Source organism: Pezoporus wallicus, unplaced genomic scaffold (assembly GCF_028554395.1).
Source record: "Pezoporus wallicus isolate ANWC-B61680 ecotype Strahan unplaced genomic scaffold, APGP_CSIRO_Pwel_v1 contig_2012, whole genome shotgun sequence".
Lineage (NCBI taxonomy): Eukaryota > Metazoa > Chordata > Aves > Psittaciformes > Psittacidae > Pezoporus > Pezoporus wallicus.
Window position 1 is genome coordinate 2,489,354 of NW_026639840.1, and position 18,703 is coordinate 2,508,056.

The following is an 18,703-nucleotide window of genomic DNA, read 5'->3' on the forward strand; positions in this document are numbered from 1 at the left end:
TCCCCTCGACAGCACCACAGTAAATTTAAATATACTATACTGCAATAATTTAAGACCTGTATTCATTCTGAAAACTGCTCTAGTAGGCTGAAGATTAAAATAATTTGAAATAATTTCATGGCACTGTATGAAGACAGCTTCTCTATTTCTACTTTATATATTAAAATAAAACCTTGTTCTTCAGCTGATCCTGCTCAATTGTAAAACTTTGCCAAAACTAAGAGTGCTGTAAATGACAGATTCCAGCAGTTTAACAGCTGCTATAATATGAGAAGCTATTTACTATTTCAAATGCTATTGTAACAGTCTTCTCAGAGTTTAGTAGCAGCTTTACAATCTGCAGCTTCCTGCAGGTATGTCTCAAAGCAGAATTCCTGGGGAGGAAGACCACTTACTGGATAAAGATGTGGGATAAAAGAAAAAGCAATTAAAAAAAACCCCACAACAAAACCAACCCAAACAACAAGCAGAGAACAAATATTTCCAACACTTTCAACAGCACTCCTTAAGTTTAACTCAGTAAGAATTAACTAGACACACAGTTCAGCTTCCTGCAGTTTCTAACAGCCTCAGATTGACCTCTGCAGCTCCTGTTACAGGCCATTTTCACATTGCACTCTGTGCAAGCTCACTTAACAGTCTTGCTATTTCGCTTTTGTTTGTTTGGGTTGTTTGTTTTTTTAACCAACTCTGAATACACATGTCTAATACTGAGTCAAAACCAATTTCCACCCATTAATGCAGAGATCCAATTTTAGCACTTGAAAGAATTTCATCAGTTGAAATCCACTTGAAATTTATTTCCACTCTCGGTGCAAAGAAGCTTCACCTTTCAGGGTCTGTACTAACAACAGGCGGTAAACTGTGCTGTTCTTTTGAGAGTGTTTCATTTACCAATTCACAGTTAGAGACACACAGAACTGATAATACACATTTCTTAATGTATGTTTTCTGACTATTTCTTGTTTTGCTATCTTCTATTATGTCCAACTGCTATGTAACAATGGGAATATGAAAATCACTATTATCAAATATCAGTGGCCTCCTGGGAGGGGTTGATTCTTTGTCCGCTTTGTGCAACAGCTTAAAAAGTCCCGTTCCAATATTCATTGGAATTCCCATGATGATGCACTCAGAAACACCTAGGGAAAAACAACAAACATGCTGAACATCCAAAGATCATGGATTTACAAAGCTATTTTCATTTGTCTGTTCTGTATGTCTTGCCTATTAAATCTCCTTGAACCTCACATGTAAACTCCAGGGGCTCCTTACCAGATAAAGTTAAATGTTATGGTCATCAGATCAGTATGTTACTTACATTCTAGACAGGAAAAATTGATCTAGCAATGGGAGAGCTTCAGAAGATCTGTTTTTGGAGAAGACACATTCCACTCAGTGCAAACAGAGCACGTAAGGCAAAGTTACTTCATGCTCACTCTGTGACCCAGTGCTAAGAACCACAGAATCATAGAATCAGTCACATCTGGCCAAGTGCCCTTGAAAGCCCTACACCTTCCCAGTGACAGAGGCATACCCCTGCTTTACCTATACTGCTTTTTGCATGTTCATGATTATAAAAGTTCTTGTTTTGAATTTAAAGATCTAGTCTGTCCCAGCTATTTCTGACAGCTGTACCATTTTCACAGCAAGATGCTGACACATTAATGTTCCTGATCTACTGATGTACACAACTTTTCTATAGAACGTTCCACATTAAAAGAAAATTATCAGATACCACTGGATTTTTTCCCTTGGCATACTGTTAAAATCCAAATGACACTATGACACATCCTGAGGAGTACAAGAACATCTGTCTTTCACACAAGTGTTTAAGAAAGTAACCATAAATATCTGTACATTTGATCACACAAAGGTTAAAAATAAATTTGCTTAAAATTCTGGCAAGATTTGACTGGTTATTTAAATATATTATGAATGAAGATTCTGTATTTTTGCTCTTAGACCATTGCTGCATGTCTACTATGTATTTACCAACACCGTGCACTATAAAACCTTGTACAAAATAAAATTCTTAGGCGTTAACGTACATTTCAGGCTACTACTTTGTACAACTCCTATAGCACGCAGGTTACAACTGATGAAAGAAATAACCTTTCTAACACCTAGCAGAATAAAACTTAGCTCATTTTGCACAATAACTTTTCAACCTGAGCCAATCACTGAACCATGGAAACTGCATTTAATTTTGGGGATCCTTCTTCTCTTACAGTACTTCCATGTGTATAACCAGAAGCCTTTCTCTCATCTCCCTTTTGCCTCATGGGCAAAGTAGTAGATTGCAGCATCTGACAGCAGTTATGTACAGCAGGAAACATTCAGGCAGAACATGCCACTAACAACCAAGTGTACATTACATATCTGCTGAGACTGATGTATACTAGAGACCAAGGACAATAATATCAGATGGGTGAAGATAACGATGTGATTGATGGCAGAAGAACCGCCACAACACTACACTCCGTTCTAATGACCATCCAAGCCTCCTCCAGTGCATAGTCTTGTAATGCTACCAGTTGTAATCTACTGCAGATTTAAGCATCTGGTTGACAGCTAGGAACTGCTGCTCTCACTTTCAGCTGGAAGAAGCTATGTAGACATGAAGCCAGTCATACTGCTCTTACTGCAGAATTTTTGGCACTTCCCTTCCAGACCACCTGCTCATAAATGAACATCGCAGCAGTGATCTGTAGCTCTCAGTTACCACTCATAAGTTTGAATAAGAGTGCTGTTGGCTGCTTTTTGGAGAGGAGACAGGCAAGTAAACTGACTGTATGTCTAAGCACTGGCTTGCACACAGTAGCACTTCCTGCAGATCCTGCTTCCAGAATCCAGTGGATGCTGCTGAAACTGGATGTACTCCTCTAGTTTCAATCCACTCCACCCACTGAAAGATGGCATCAGCAATTCTCAACAGAAAATGCTTGCCTTTATGTAGGTAAAGCAGGAAACAGCTGTTCCCCATTCTCTCCTGATGGGGGAGCACATCTTTCAAGACAAAAGGGATTCAAAGGCTACATGGTCTAAAACTACACCCACACATTCAGGAGAAGCACTGATTTGAGATGCCATTCAGTGCAGCACCTAAAGTAATTGATCTTGGGTACATACTCATCTTTCTTGGCAACGTTCATAATTTTTTCCTGCTCTTGAGATGCAAAGCCATGAGTGTGTAGAAGACTTTTTATAGCAATTCAAAGAGATAACTAGCAATGGCCAAGTCAGGCAGCTGCACAGCACTTTTTCATATAAGCAAGCCAATATTATCTCTTCAGTTTTGGAAGACAGACAATGATTTTCTGTTTTGTCCATTCCATTTCCTCATTTGAACTAAAATATTTATAAGGCAACAAGAAAAGATCTTTGCTTTCCACATTATTCAAAACCAGATTTTACCAGCTCGGAGGGGACTCTGAGAAAACATTTTCTTTTCCTTAGTGTCTCCTATAGGATCTTTGCTTTAATCATGGACAAATAAAACTAAAATAAAGGAAATCCCACTAATGTGGAATGCTGGACAGCCAGAAAGTGGCAGAGTTCTTAAAATACAAGCTGATAATACAAACATTTCTAACAGATTCCACCAATTCAGTAAATATAAGGTCCACAAGGCACATTTTGAAATTGACTACACTCTCTAAGATCACCCAGAAATACATACAAACTAGTAAACCTTAGCATAATACATCCATATTTTTCTACTTCATTAGCATCCAGAAACTCCAATGAGCAGTTACAGCTCCAGGATGGTAGGTCTCACATAAACAAATGAAGATGAGGGTGAAACCTGCTCAACTTCTCCTTTTCTCTGCTTAACCTACTAGATAGAGACTTTTTACAAAATCATTCCAAAATGTAGGTAGCTTAAAGGAGAATGAAATCTGGGAAGAATGGGAGCAAAGGTGTTTAATATTTGGAATTGAAATTATTTTTCTTTTTTTAGAGTACATGTCAGAAATGCAAAATTAAGAGACAAACAATGTCAAAACCCGTTATTTGAATTTTCAGTTTGGTTGCACATAGATGTGCATGCATGCACTGTGTGCATATACGCATGTACTTTTAAACTCTTATCAGATTCTCACATGAACTCAGTGAGACGATTCAGTGCACGTTAAAACTTAACTTTAAAACTGAAGAACAGATACCTTTGAAAAGGAAATTCTCCTAACAGGGATCTTCGCTGTTACGTTAATGAATGCAGTACTGAAACACAGCTTCTAATTAACAAACAAACAAACCCAAACATAATTTTGATCTATTTAGATTAGAACCAACTGAAAAAGTCAAGAATTTTGCCTGTTTATTTCTAGGTACAACTGCCAAATCACATAGGCAATCACTGTGCACAGTACACCACCTATAATAGCTGAGACATAAGTCTTCTTACTTCTTAGTAGGAATGAAAAAGAAACGTGAATACTGAATGGGGTACTAAATTCCTTAATCAGCTCTAGGTGCTGGAAGATACACAAACTTCTACAGCTGAAAAACAACTGAACTACTGATAGCGAGATAAATTCCCTGGTATTTCACTGAGCTATGTGATGAGAAGTAAAACCAATTACTAAAAGTCTGCCTTAAGAAACATACAACCAAAGTCCAACTGATAGCAAGATCTCTGATTGAGATTAGAAATACGTAAAGATCACCAAACTTCTAAGATCAAGAAGTTTTTGACCTGTAAACTGAACAGAATGCTTAAAAAGGACAACATTTCAGTGCTCTGAAGATCTGTGTAAGTGCTGGGTAGGAATCACAAAATGCAAAAGAATTTGCAATACATACCACAAACAGAATCCTTCTGTCCAAAGTAGGCAGCATCAAACAGATGGTCTGCAGTCTTTTCAAATGAAGCCAGCATCAACACGCTTTCCTTCATTTTTGCCAGCCCAAACCTAGTAATACCCAGCACTTCACCCTGGATTGATGAAAAAAGAAACAAAAAAACAAAGAAAGACTATCAAGTACAAGTTGCAGAGTTAAAAAACGAGTTGCCGAGTTAAAAATCTTCAGTGGGGTCTGACAGCATTATGCTGAAGCCACTGCCTATTGTCTACTGATAAGACTGACTTAAGCTGCCAGAACATTACAGAAGATGTTAAATCTTTTTTTCCACTCTCAAAAAAACAAACCAACCAACAAAAAAAAAACAAAACAACCCCCCCAAAAAAACAAATCAATCAAACAAACAAAATTAGCTTTTTAAACTATTTCTGCCTCTGTTTCTAACAGACAACCTGATTATAACAGACTGTGCACAGAAGCACAAGTCAGAAGTACAGACAAAAGAAAACATGCAAGGAGCCCAACAAGTGTAAAACACTGCACACTGATGCCCTTTTTCACTATTGTGTCACAGCTATACACAGCCAGCCCTGGGGACTGCTGCAACTCAGTACAACAAAGCCCTACAGTCTGGGGCGAAGTCAGAACTCCCTCATTCATTTTACCCAAATTAAAGCCTTGCACTCTGGCAGGCAAAGTGGAAAATATTACTTCACTAAGTGCAATCAAATCTAAAACCCATAATGAATGTAAATAATGTATTTATATAAAAAAACAAAAGGAAAGTACGGATATGATTTTCTACTAACAAGTTCTGGAAGACTGTTCATGCTGTACATGTAATCTGATTCTATTTCTAATTTCTGTATCTTTTGACTCTTACATACAGCACAGCTGCTATGAACCACACCCCATGTAGTTTTCTGCACAGCAAGCCTTGAATTGCATGCATGGTTACCCAAACAGTTGATCTTCATACCACAATTTTTAGCATTCATTGTTCAAAATCAAGATTATGAGTCCTTAGCTCATTATATCAACTTGTTTTCAAGTCTTTTTCAGTCAAAACAGCCTTCTCCCCTGCACCCCCAAGAACTAAATTAAGCATTCTGTTTGATATGCAAACAGCAGTATTTGATCAATATAACTCACAATTCTTTAAACTTAAAACTGATTTCCATCTCCCTAGCTCACTCACTCTTCTCAAACATGGTGCAATTCGTCTCTATAAACAGCACATGTAACATATAAAAAAACCCCACAGAACAAACCTTGTAAGTCATTAGATCAGACAGCAACATAACATGTCTCCTGTCAATGCTCATACCATGGTTCACCATTGTATACTGAATCTCATTGATAATGGTTGTCCGAGCAGCTTCAATTCCTAGTGTCTTCTCTACCTACACAAAAGATTATGTTCGATTAATGAAGAATTGAATGCTTGGAGCAAATATATTCCTGGAACAAATCCCATTTGATGTCAGATTAATACTTCATTTCCATTACTATCCCTCTGCATTTCTGTTTCAAAAATATTCATAGAAAAAGCTTTTTTCAAGTGAACAGTGCTGCTAGTCAAACTATGCTCTTGTGTTAATGCATTCTGACAACTATTAATGAAATCAGGCTTAATTAGATATCAACCACTGCATCTGAGCACAAACAAGCACTTGTAATAAAGATGCTACAGGGAAAAAAAAACCCACAGAAGCCATTTAAACATTACCTCATAAGTGTTGTTAGAGGACGTTTTTGTTCCTTTCACTCCATGTGTAGCCATAACAGCTCGCAGATTATCACCTTCAACCAAAAGTTTGTATTTTTCCTTTCCACTTCGTTCATCAATATGAATGACAGCTCGGGAAACCTCTGGTATGCCTTGCACTACAACCTTCACAAACCAAAAAAAATGCTAGTAACTTTGATGTGTACAGTAATGCAGTATTAAAAGGGTAACCCTTATCAGCATTCAAGCCTATTTAGAAGCTCCAGTTTGGAGTAAATGCTTCATTAAAATACTTATGAAATAAGATTTTCCGCTCTTAAATATGCTAGTGCAGATGTGACATTCACATTGTACTATAAACCCTACTCGCTAGCTGCATTTTATATTTAATGCCAGATCATCTCCCACGCAGACATGGGTCTCTGAATGGTGATAGATCCACACAAATGAAAAGGGCATCCTGCCAATAACAGATTCTCTTATCACTGTTTTTAAAACCCAAAGTAGATAGTCTTTTCGGAGAGAGCTGCAAAAATTGCAGATACTGTCATGTGGTTGACAATTCTAGATGCAGCTGGAAGAACAAATAACTATTTCATGTAACTGCTGCATTTGGAATGCTTAAGTAAACACTGTAAGGAAAGTATCGAAGCTTAAATTTGATTTATTAAGATTAGTAACAGGGGCTTCATCTGTAAAGTAGTAGCATAGCAATCTAAGAGTTACAAACTCAGCCTATTTCACTGTCAATACTAACAAGAATTAATTTAGTCCTCCACCACAGAACCCAAATTATTACTGATTACCTCCCACAGAAGCATGAGACAACCTTTGTTTTTACCTTTGGTAGTTCTTCCTTCAGGGACTGCAATACATAATACATTGAACTCTTGCTATTTTCACGAGGGGTCACACATACAACTGCTTCTCCATGGACAGCAACATCCCCAGGCTTTACTCTGAGTTTAGATATGCAAATAGAGTAGCGCACAGTCTCTGCATTCACCTGTGGAAAAAGTAAGCCAGTAAACATCAGGGTATCTCTCTTCACATATACAAATCTGCTCACATAGATGCAAGAGTCTTACAACAGAATACAAAAATGCAAAAGGTAGAAAAATAAGCAAAAATTGTTACTCTTATAAGTTGGTGAGGGTACCATTAACTAATGGATGGAAGTGGCATTCTTGTATTTAGCAAGACAGCAATAAAGGAATGTATGTTGTTTCCAAATAAAAGAAAAATTATCCACTTGACAATGAAAAAAAAGGAGGGGGGTGTAAAATCCAGATATAATGTAGCCACAGAACATCCTCTGTTCACCTTCTTTTTTAACTTCCACTGGTCTGATTAGTGTTTCTGAGACAGGATTAAGAGACACTTTGGATCTTACCCAAGTAACATTCTGCATAAGAACTGAACAACTCACCTCTAATCTCAGTAGCCTAATGCGCTCTAATGACAGCTTCACAAGGATGAAACAATCATCTGGAAGAAACACTTCCTCAATATATTCTGAAATCTTTAAGAGATAAGGATGAAATAGTAAGCATGTGAAAATTATTAAAATGCCCCATAGCAATTGGCTAACGTTTACATTACATTACAATACTATAATTTTTCCTACCTCTCCTAATAAAGTTTTCTCAATTCTTCCTTTAACTAGACGGGCAAAATCAGGATCATCGGATTTGTCCAACTGTGCTGTTATAATAGGGGTGCTACAAAGAATAAACACACATACACAAAAAAAGCCCAGTTAGGAAATGGCTCAACTAGATTACAGACAGCAATTTGAACTACAGCCTGCCTGATGGAATGTAACTTATCCAGAGCAGTATTTCGTAAGATAAAGAGACCTTCAGCTTCCTCAGGTACATTTAAGAAAATGCTTTGAATATGCATTTACCAGCTTCAGGCTGGTAAAACCAAGCAAACACACATGAGATTATAACACAACAACTAGTGACTATTTTCATAACATATACTATTCTAGTATTATTTAAGTATAGCTTCATGGATACTTCGGAACAGAATCATAGAATGGTTAGGGCATACTGCTAAACACCAGAAAGTTTCATAATATATAAGAAACACCTAATGGAATATTAAACTTAATAAATAACTACCTCATTTGAGTTTCAGAAAAATAAAACTTCTCTGTTCTCTGGCCTTAATTATCACTTAGTTAGACAGACATTAGATTTTTCTTGTTTGGGTATTCCATGCATTCAGTGTTGTCTAATACATTACTGGGAACTAGGAAATGCTATATTTTTTTTCCCCCAGGTTTCACATAGGCAAAGGGGTAAAAAAAAAACAAACCGAAAAAATGTTAGTACCTAATAGCTTTTGAAGCATTAATGATTTCTTTGATTCTTGGCACACCCAAAGTAATGTTCATTGAAGCAACACCAGCAAAATGGAAAGTCTTCAGAGTCATCTGTGTGCCAGGCTCACCAATGCTCTGTGCACAAAGAGCTCCTACTGCAGAACCAGGCTCCATCTGTGCCCTGATGAAGAAATTCTCCCATTAGAAAATAAAGACATAGAGCTCAGTAAGGTATAAAATCTGAAGTAAGCAAAGACAGAAACTATTCTGGTAAGTAGATGAGAAGTCTGTTATTTAAAAAAAAATATTTTATTTTTAAATAAGCAAACAGAAGAACATTTAAGAGGTTGCCAATACTCAAGACTGATCTCATGCAAGGCAAGCAGATTCCCTGTCACAAAGGTATTACACAGATCCAGTATAACATCCATAATAGAGACAAACTGCTTGTCCTCTTCCTCCAAAGTATCAAGCATTCGATTCAGGATTCTCCATTCAGGAAAATCTCATATGCTAACACTTCCAAAACTCTCCTTCACATGTTTAAGCACTAGAGACCTTTATTAAGTCTTCTTTCAAAAATTATTACGCAGATTGCTTTTAAATCGGAGCAAAATCCAGATATTAATGCCTTCTTGTTCTCATCTTACTCAAAAGCCCTATACTGATGACCTACTTTCCCTTCAAGTTATGCATGTAATGTGCTCATTCCCACATTTTGTTTTTTTTTTCTAAAATTCACATCCTCAAAGAACTGGTGGTCCTTACAGGACAAAACTCAAAGACCACTACACTATAATATGTGCTTTCACAATGAGAACATGAGGGATGGTATACCTAGACTATAGACTTTGTTCAGATCATACAGTAAGCATTCTAAAGCTTTCACAGAGTGCAATGTGATCTGCTCTTCTAGAGCAAATGTAACCTCTGAACTTAAGGCACAATGCCACTTCCTAAATGACTGTAACTTATAGCAGCTTCTTGCATTTTCCATGATGAACTCCTACCAAGTAAAATGGCTGTCCGACAGCGATTTAGCATGTAACGTCTAAAGAATTAATTCTGGGTGACTGTAAAAAAGATATTTAAGTAGAGGTTATTGCTCTCACTGTTACAACAAAAACATCACAGCAATTAGTTCCTTTCCAAAGGTATCATCTTTCAGCTATCAGATCAGCATAATATAGTATGCTAAAGCAACTCACTACAGTAAAATAGGCAACTAATGTTTAAGAACGCTTAAGACAAACACAAGCAAATAATGCTAGTAACTGAAAGCAAAACACCTGGTAATTGTTTTAAAGTAGTTCTGTTAAGAAGTTAAAATAGACATGAATTTTCTAGAAAAAGAAAAAATATTAGTGAGCAGTCAATGCAGGTGAGCGTGAGGCCACAAAGCAGGCGTCATGAATGGCTTCATGCCAATTATGAAATCCAGTGAGTCTAAAGAAATGAAAGAATTCTCAATGGATAAAGGGATGAAAGTATCCATACTATTACTACTTTGTTAGAGGCCAAGAATTACAAACACGAATCTCCTACAAGTGCATAGCAAATTCAAGAATATGTTAGCATGAAATGTGACATAACTCTTCACTGACTGTGTAGATCAAGTGTAACTATAACGATTCATATAGATTTAAAACTGATCTATTGAGACACTATTTTGCATGGACTCTTTAGAGGTTTAGAACAATCTCCTGCAAGAGGGGGAGGAAGGGAACATGTGTGCCAGCGAGTGTAAAAAGAAGCGTTTAAACAATATCCTCTCTCACCTCACTGTGAATCCTATCACTTATGGTTTTGCCAGACTCTGCCGTCAAAACCATGTGTGGCTCTAAGTAGTAAACAGCTACAGAAGAAAACTGCATTCACTACCATTTCAGAAGAGGTGCCTAAAACCAAGCAGATAGCTTTGCATTGTCAGGAAATATAAAATGAAATATAAAGGATTTTTTTTTCTAAAATATAAAAGGGAACCAAAAGAATTACCAAGAGTCTTCTAATGAAAGAATCTGATTATGATTCAAAACAGAAAGGTAAAAACCTTAGCTCTGTCAGACCTATAGAACTGCCATATGAGGCTCAAATCTGCCTTAACAAGCCCACCTGTACAAGGCAATGCTGTTTCTTATTCTATATTTGTACTTCATTCACAACAGAATCAACCTTCATATAGTAAAATTAGTACAATGTACTCCTAGATTGCAAACAAAGTGAACAAACACTAAATTGGGGGGGGGAATAAATTAAGAAAATAACAGGCTAAACACTTACCTCATGTATTTGTCTCTACAAGTCTCCAGAAACTTCTCTACTTGTGTTGGAGTAATCCTATCCAACTGATATAAAACTCTTGGCTGAAAAGAGAACAGTTGAAAAAGCAACAGCTTTCAAAGACTGAAAAGAACTACATAATTACCTCCTTAAGGTACTTACCTCTGTTGTGCCATTGTCATTAATGCCATACTTGTCCCTAGTCTTTTTTATCTTCTCAGAAACACCTTTGATGAATTTTTTGATTTCCTGAAATTACATTAAAACAGTAAGTAAAGACATTGCCTTCATACTGAAGTCTTCAGCAGTAAGTTACTGACTTAGAGCTCCAAATGGAATGCTTACAATAATAAATTAACAATACACATTATGAAGGGAGGAACAGGAAAACTTAGACACACACATACACTAGAATTCAGCAAACCAGAGTCACTCTTGAATAATCACAAATTAGTAGCAGTACATGAGGAATACTGTCCATGCTGAATAAAAGCATCCTTTCTGAGCACACGCTGAAAAATTAAGGTATTTGACTTGGTTGATCCTGACTCTACCATCAGGGGAAAAAATAATTAAAAATAAAATAGTATTTTCTGAGTATAGCAACACACTCTCACTCATTTCTCAGTATTCAAAATAAGTTCACGTGGAAAGACTGTGGCAAGAGAGAAAGTATATAAAGGACACCTGCTGGATAGATTTCAGAGGTTCAAGATGTACTTTATTTGGGAGGAAAAATCTCTCAAAATTTCTATATACCTGTCAGTCTCTACCTAAGATAGTTCAAGTAACGTCTCTATACTGTGTAGAGGTCTTGCAGATAACTGCATATAACATGTAATGTAATAGAGCCTTTCACTCTCTTAACAGATTTACCTAGAACTACTTCTAGCAGTCTTTATTGGAATATAAATTGAAACAATATTGTTAGAAAAATATCTAACATTTCTATGAAAAATCATCTGGGCATTATTGTTTGGATATAGATGGGTACATTAGATATCACAAAATGTAAGGTCCAAGATTAAACTTCCGTAAAAGTGGACTCAGTGCAACTCATTACCATAGCACAACGTTATCAAAAAAAAAATACAAACAAGAAAACAAGAAGAGGAAATCCTTCCCATCTACTAGAACAATGACTTAAGACAGCCTCCATGGAGAAGTGAATAGCTTGATTTTTTGAGTCCTTTTAAACCCTTTCCACCCCATTAGTTCTGCATAACAACCAGGATGATGATCATATATATCACCTCTTCTTCAGCCAGTAGTGGACTCCTTCCAACCACCACAGTAGCCCAGTGCTGAATATTACTCAGAAAATTGAGTAAATATTTAAGTGACTGCCTTTTTAAAAAAAAAAAAAAAAAAACAAACTGAATTCATAAATCATTATCAAAACACTTCTGTTACATCCCAAAAGAATCCTCATTCTCCTAATATCAACATTCTTACTGGTATTCAATGTGTTTTCAGACAGTATGTTATATTCTGTGACCACTAGAACAAAGTTCAAACGAAAGAACCAACAACAGAAGTATGCTGGTGGAATGGATGCTTCAAGTTGTTTCCCTGCTTGGATGACAACAGGATACATTCATACATTTCTGCCCACTGTGCCCTAGAGTAAGCCATATTAATTCATGAATGAAGTATTTTGCTATTTTAAAAGGGTTTGACCCTGAAATCTTGGCACAAAATTGGTGACTTATTTCCTAAAATATGTGTTAAGAAATAACGTGGTATTAGAAAAATGAGAAAGTCTACAAGTCTCCAACATAATAAATTTATATAACATTCTAAAATGTAAAAATAAAGAGACATTTCCACATGCTAGAGCTAAAAAAAAGATGAGAAATAAATTTCTGAAGACCTTACTTTTCATTGTCAAAAGTTTTATTCATGCTCAAGAACTAAAAGAGGAAATTACCTATTCCTCTCAACTTTCAACTATGTGTTGGCAGTTTATCTAACCTATGGATTAATTTATGCTGCAAACAGAATGAAAATGTAGCTCACTCTTTGCTGACCCTGTCTGAGTCTATGGACTGATCTTCAGTGCAACACTGTCCTTTGTGAGCACAGGAATATAATTTACAGAGCAAGCTCAAGAAACCATCGCTTGTTTCACATTGTTTAAACCATGGAGTCTTTTACTCTGGACCTGTTTCACAAAAATGCATCAGACTGACTCAGTAAGATCTGACTCACTGTGGGCCTTGTCAACTAATGTGGAAGCAGTGATTAGTCAAAGCAGCAAGCAGTCCAGGGTATAAAGCCTACTCAGTTGCATGTTTGCATCACATTTCCCAGCACTTAAGCTAGCATGATCATTTATACACTTGAAAAGAACCCTAACAGTTAAGCAGAGTGGTAGACAATCCCACAAGATTCAGTAATAATTGCCTGAAGTTCAGGTAGACCCATTAGGTCAGTTCCACATATGCCAGCACTAGCCCTTTTCCATGTTTGCACCACAGTGCCTAGCACTCATACTCTATCATCTCAAAAAACACTCCACAGAAAAACGATAGGTTTGTGAGTTCTTTTTTAATTATGAGGATTTCTAAACATTTTCCCAACTTCAGTAAGAAGAAAAAAAAAAAATCCCTTAACTTATGTCTTAGTATACTCATATATGTTCAAATATTAACACAGCTGAAATTGTGCCAACCAACAATCTGCTTTTTCATCAGCTGAGTTCATTACAGTGAGGGCAGAGTGCAGGCAGAATGAATGTCAGTCTGTTTGGAAGAGGCTATTTAGACATACTGTTTTCTGGACAAGAGTGCATAAACCCATTATAGGAACCTCCTGGTAAAATAACAGCAACAAGAAATATTTCTGTTCTGGAAGGGAAAGTGGAGGAAGAGATAGAAAGACATCAGAAAAACGTGCTAATATCCCTAAAGGTTGAAAGAATGAGTTTTAGAAAGGAACATCGTGTACTAAAAGGTTCCTCAAAATCTTCAAATTGAATTCTGAAGATTTATTCACGTGTCACAGTCTTCACCATTAAAAAGGAATTGGGTAAATTCTAGTGATAAGTGACTACATCCTAATTTAACAGGCAGTAACATATATATGCTAATCAGTTACTTCAGCACTATGCATACATCTTTAGCTAAAAAAGCACTAACATTAATGCTCACACAGTGCACACACATGCTACATTACCTCATTATATTTTTCATAACCTGTCTCAGTTAATGTCTTCAAGGATGAACAGAAAAAAAAAAGGAAAGAAGAAAATGTAGTAATATCTAAAACTTAGAAATCTTAAGTTAAACTGATTACCACCAAGGTGATGTAGCCATATCTGTGTTTCTGAAATTAATAGCAATTATTTCCCCGACATGTTTAAAAATATGTGAATCTCAAAGAACAACTTCAGTTTTCAGTTCCAAACTTTGATATAATTATATTGCCTTTTTTTTCTTTTTTTTTTTCCTTTCAGAGATGCTGTTAGAAGTTAGAGCATATTTCAAGTATGGATATAATTACTTTTTCAACTCTGCTCTGGCAATGGAATTGCAAATCAGGTTTATAAACAGTGGGTTATTATTTCTGTCACTTTCTGCTCCAAAGCACTCTGAGCTACCAAAAAGAAACCCTTCAAAAGCAGGTCACTAAATTCACATTATTCTCATCACTGCCAGCAGTCAGAAGGCTCATCACAGTAACAACTGTACATGTCCAAAGGCAGGTTAATTCTACAGCTTTTACTCCTGTCTTCCAAAGCAGTCTGAAGTGTGGCTGCTCTCAAATATTAAAATTGCTTAATGTTCTTTCACACAAATTGACTTCCACAATTCAAAGGGTAAGCAGTCATGTGACTGTTTACTCATCCTTAAAAAGCTCAAAAGTACTCCTCTGATGATAAGTCCTGTCCAGCAAAGCTCTTTCATACGATACAAGTGTTTTGCTGGTTTAGTATCATAAGCAAGGTAAATAGGTCTAAGTGTATAGCTCTATTACAGGAAAACCAGCAAATGAGTAAAAACAGACACTCAGAAAGTTGTTAATATCAAAATACATGGGTAATAATAGAATATGAGACCCAATGCTAGTGGTTCCTTTATACACAGTCATAATCGCCTTGTTTCTGACATCCTGGGGGAAGCACATAATTACTGTACCATCTTGCTATGGAGAAATTCCAGCAAGATATTTCAGAGCAGCAGCACCTTCTACTCAGAAAATCACTACATTTTTCTCTCATTTCTTATGTTCTTGCGGTGAACATGAACAACTACCATAATAAGAATTAAAATAACTAGCCCTACCTCTCCACCTCCTGAAGCTGCACAAATATATTACTGAACAAACTACTACTCCTAACACATGAAGTTCAGACATTGCTCCTACAGACTGATAAAACCATTTCACTTAATTTCTGTAATTTACAAGGAAAAGTTAATCACTGTGTGATGAGGAAATGAGGTAATTACCTGCAGAAAACTGTCTCGGCAGCAAAGAAATTCATTTTTCTTCATGATGGCCTCAGATGTTAACACCAATGCATTTTTACTAAGGGCTGGTTCACTATGGCATGGATATACAGCCTTAAGAAGAAAAAACATTTAATTCTTTACATAAACCATACGCACAAAAAACTTCATGGATTAATAGCATTTGTCAGTTTTGTTTGGGTTTTAGTTTGAGGTTTCTGTTTATTTTGGGTTTTCTATATAATACTAGACTAATGGGAAGAGATGGTCCACATAAACTTCTATTTACATGCATAAACCTGAAGATATACACACACACATTTCTAATTCTATCAATTTATTACACTCATAGTACAGAAATCTGAATACTTCTTTCAGCAAAAGGTATTTAGCAACAAAACCAACTACAAAACCAAATACTGTCCTTTAAACATCACATCTGGAATTACTTACATCAAGCCTCCAACTTAAGAAACAGCTCAAAGAACATGAATGTCTTCATTTAATAAGGAATTACTTGGTGTAATATCAGTCCAATCTAGTAGTCAACTAAGTAGTAAGTTATCTAGTGAGTTAGATATTAGGTCATAGAACTATGTCTAAGCACAGAAGAAAATTCTGTTTTCAAAGCTTATAAACAGTTCAGTCCTATTATATACATGCTTGAATGACTGACCGGGCAATTTAAAAATAAATGCTTCACTTGAAACAATTCTCCCCATAACTTACTACTTCATCTATATGCTTAATACTCTTTTCAAACTTCCAACAGATTTCAGTAAGCCTTACCCTGATATTGTCTAGAACTCGTTTGAATTCTAGTGGTTCATCCTTCCCTTCCATGGCTGCAGGATCCAAGCCATCTCCTCCATAAATAAACTGTATAATGTCACCAGTAGAACTTCTGACTGTCAAATCATACTGTGAGCAAAGATCTTCAAGGGATTTTACCAGCCGCCTCTGAAGGAAAAAGGAAGGAAAAAAAAAATTACAAGGAAAGTATACTGGAACTTTTCAGAAATAGCTATTGATTTGGATTACAAAAGTATAGAAACTGAACTCAGGAAATAAATTTTATACACTGATCAGGAAGCAAGCAGGCATGAAAACCTACTTTAAGTCATACATTATCTTTAGGGACTTACTGTACATTCCCCAGAGCATGAAAGCTAACTATAACAAAATTCACATGCAACAACACAATTCTCCACATTTAGAAATTAGAACATATAGGAAAGCTAACGCTAAACTGCAAGAACCTACTACAGTCCAAAGAATTTGCGGGGGGGGGGGGGGGGGGGGGGGGGGGGGGGGGTGGGGGGGTGGCAGGGGAGAATTTGACAGAATATCTGCATTCTTCCAATGAGGTTTACTTCTCAAGGGTTACAATACCTTTTTCATATAGAAGCAAAAAAAGTCAACGGTTATTTTCACTGAAGGAAAGCAAAGAGCTCTTCTGTCAAAGCCCGTAGGTACTATTTCTTACCAGTGTTAGCTACTTCTCTTACATTAATTCCTTGTATTGGGAAATCTGTTTATTAGGATCTTCCCTCCTCTGCCTCCAAAAAAGAAGGCATGCTTTGAAGCAATAGTGGTAAAAACAGTTTTACTTTAAGCATGTACTTCATTGCTCCATAACAGTAAAACAGCTCAGCAAAGAATAGAAATTGGTAATTTATTCTTATTTTTACTGAGGAGAAAAATGGTAAAATACAATAAATGTCATTTTGTTTTGTTTGTTTTGAAATTCCAAAGTCCAAGTGCTACAATTTATTCATGTAGGTTGAAAGTTGATAAGGAAAGAAGTTTTGAAGACTGCTTATTATATATATTCTTTTATATACTTACACATATGCAAACATTATTCTGTTAGCTTGAGAAACAAATGGTCTAATTAGTCACCCACCCCAAAAAGAATTTATTTCAGTCTTTGCAGATTTACTTGTCTATCTCTGACTGTGTGCCCAGTCCCAAATTATCTTGGCTTTTCCACTGCCTGTTACACTGGGAAGAGGACTATACTTAAAATACTACTTAAATATCTTTACTGAAGTCTTAGGACTGCTCATAATACAAAAAGCTTTGTTGGAGGGACATTTATATCCACAAAAGAAACAGCCAAAGACACTAACGTCTTACAGAACTTTAAGTCTATATGCCAAGTCAGATACTAAAAGGGAGCTTTAGCTGTATTTATGTCATCCAGTCTTTTTTTAAATAACCCAAACACAAAAGGATTTGTGTTTTCTGCTTCTCATTGTTGAAATACTGTATCTGAAAAGCACTCACAACTCAAATCTATGTTACATGTATGGACAAACTTCCATCATTCACCTGGGTTTTAGGAACACATGCTACAATAGCATAGTAGTCCTCAATAACTCCATAGAACAAGGGCTTATCACCCTTATTCAAGAGGAATCAGTTTAATAGAAGCATGTTATTGTACCGCTGCCTGAGGTCCGGTTTACAAACCTCATGCCTACTGGAGAACAGAGCAAAATCACAGTATAAATTATGCTGTTACATTAAACACACACACATACCCAGTGTATGCACTTCTCTCCCACCCTTCACCTCAACATACACATAAGAAATACCCTCCTTTTGCAAGGCTGACAAATCCCCTACTTCACTGACAGTTACCTGCATATATCCAGTTTCGGCTGTTTTTACAGCTGTGTCAACCAGACCTTCTCGACCAGCCATTGTATGAAAAAAAAATTCAGTGGGAGTCAACCCAGAATAGAAGCTATTAGCAACAAAGCCTTTTGCTGCTGGAAGCTACAGAGAAGAGTGGGGAGAAAAAGGTTGAAATGAACATTTTGCATATTCATGTTACAGAAAAACATGTATATAATCTAAATTCCTTCAGTGCATACACAAACAAAGAGAAGTCATCTCAGGTGCATTTAGTTTTGAAATTCAACTTTTATATACTGATCCAAATAAAGGCTTCAAAACCCTTGCCTATTTCTTCCAAACCAATGTAACAGACTTTCTTCCTCCACTACAGGCCTTGTCATGCTTCTAGCCATTCCTTGCAAACACTACACCAGCTTCCATCATTTTGGCCTCCCTTAAAAATCGCAAAAATCGGAA

The 18,703-nt window shown here is 36.4% G+C and overlaps 1 protein-coding gene across 2 annotated transcripts in view; it reads right to left on the reverse strand.

The window, feature by feature from the left end:
• Positions 1 to 263: 263 nt before the first annotated feature.
• The window catches only part of POLR3A (RNA polymerase III subunit A), a 37,083-nt gene continuing 18,643 nt past the window's right edge, over positions 264 to 18,703 (reverse strand). Inside the window, exons 19-32 of one of the 2 annotated variants that reach the window (XM_057416350.1) lie at positions 18,248 to 18,385; positions 16,391 to 16,561; positions 15,602 to 15,715; positions 14,328 to 14,363; positions 11,313 to 11,399; positions 11,151 to 11,233; positions 8,881 to 9,051; positions 8,166 to 8,259; positions 7,968 to 8,060; positions 7,380 to 7,544; positions 6,539 to 6,703; positions 6,081 to 6,212; positions 4,810 to 4,942; positions 264 to 1,142 (exon numbers count right to left, since the gene is read on the reverse strand). In XM_057416350.1, coding sequence (XP_057272333.1) covers positions 994 to 1,142; positions 4,810 to 4,942; positions 6,081 to 6,212; positions 6,539 to 6,703; positions 7,380 to 7,544; positions 7,968 to 8,060; positions 8,166 to 8,259; positions 8,881 to 9,051; positions 11,151 to 11,233; positions 11,313 to 11,399; positions 14,328 to 14,363; positions 15,602 to 15,715; positions 16,391 to 16,561; positions 18,248 to 18,385 — 1,731 coding nt within the window. In that variant the 3' untranslated portion in view covers positions 264 to 993. The remainder of the gene's footprint in view (positions 1,143 to 4,809; positions 4,943 to 6,080; positions 6,213 to 6,538; positions 6,704 to 7,379; positions 7,545 to 7,967; positions 8,061 to 8,165; positions 8,260 to 8,880; positions 9,052 to 11,150; positions 11,234 to 11,312; positions 11,400 to 14,327; positions 14,364 to 15,601; positions 15,716 to 16,390; positions 16,562 to 18,247; positions 18,386 to 18,703) is intronic. The other variant, XM_057416351.1, reaches the window with a different exon arrangement.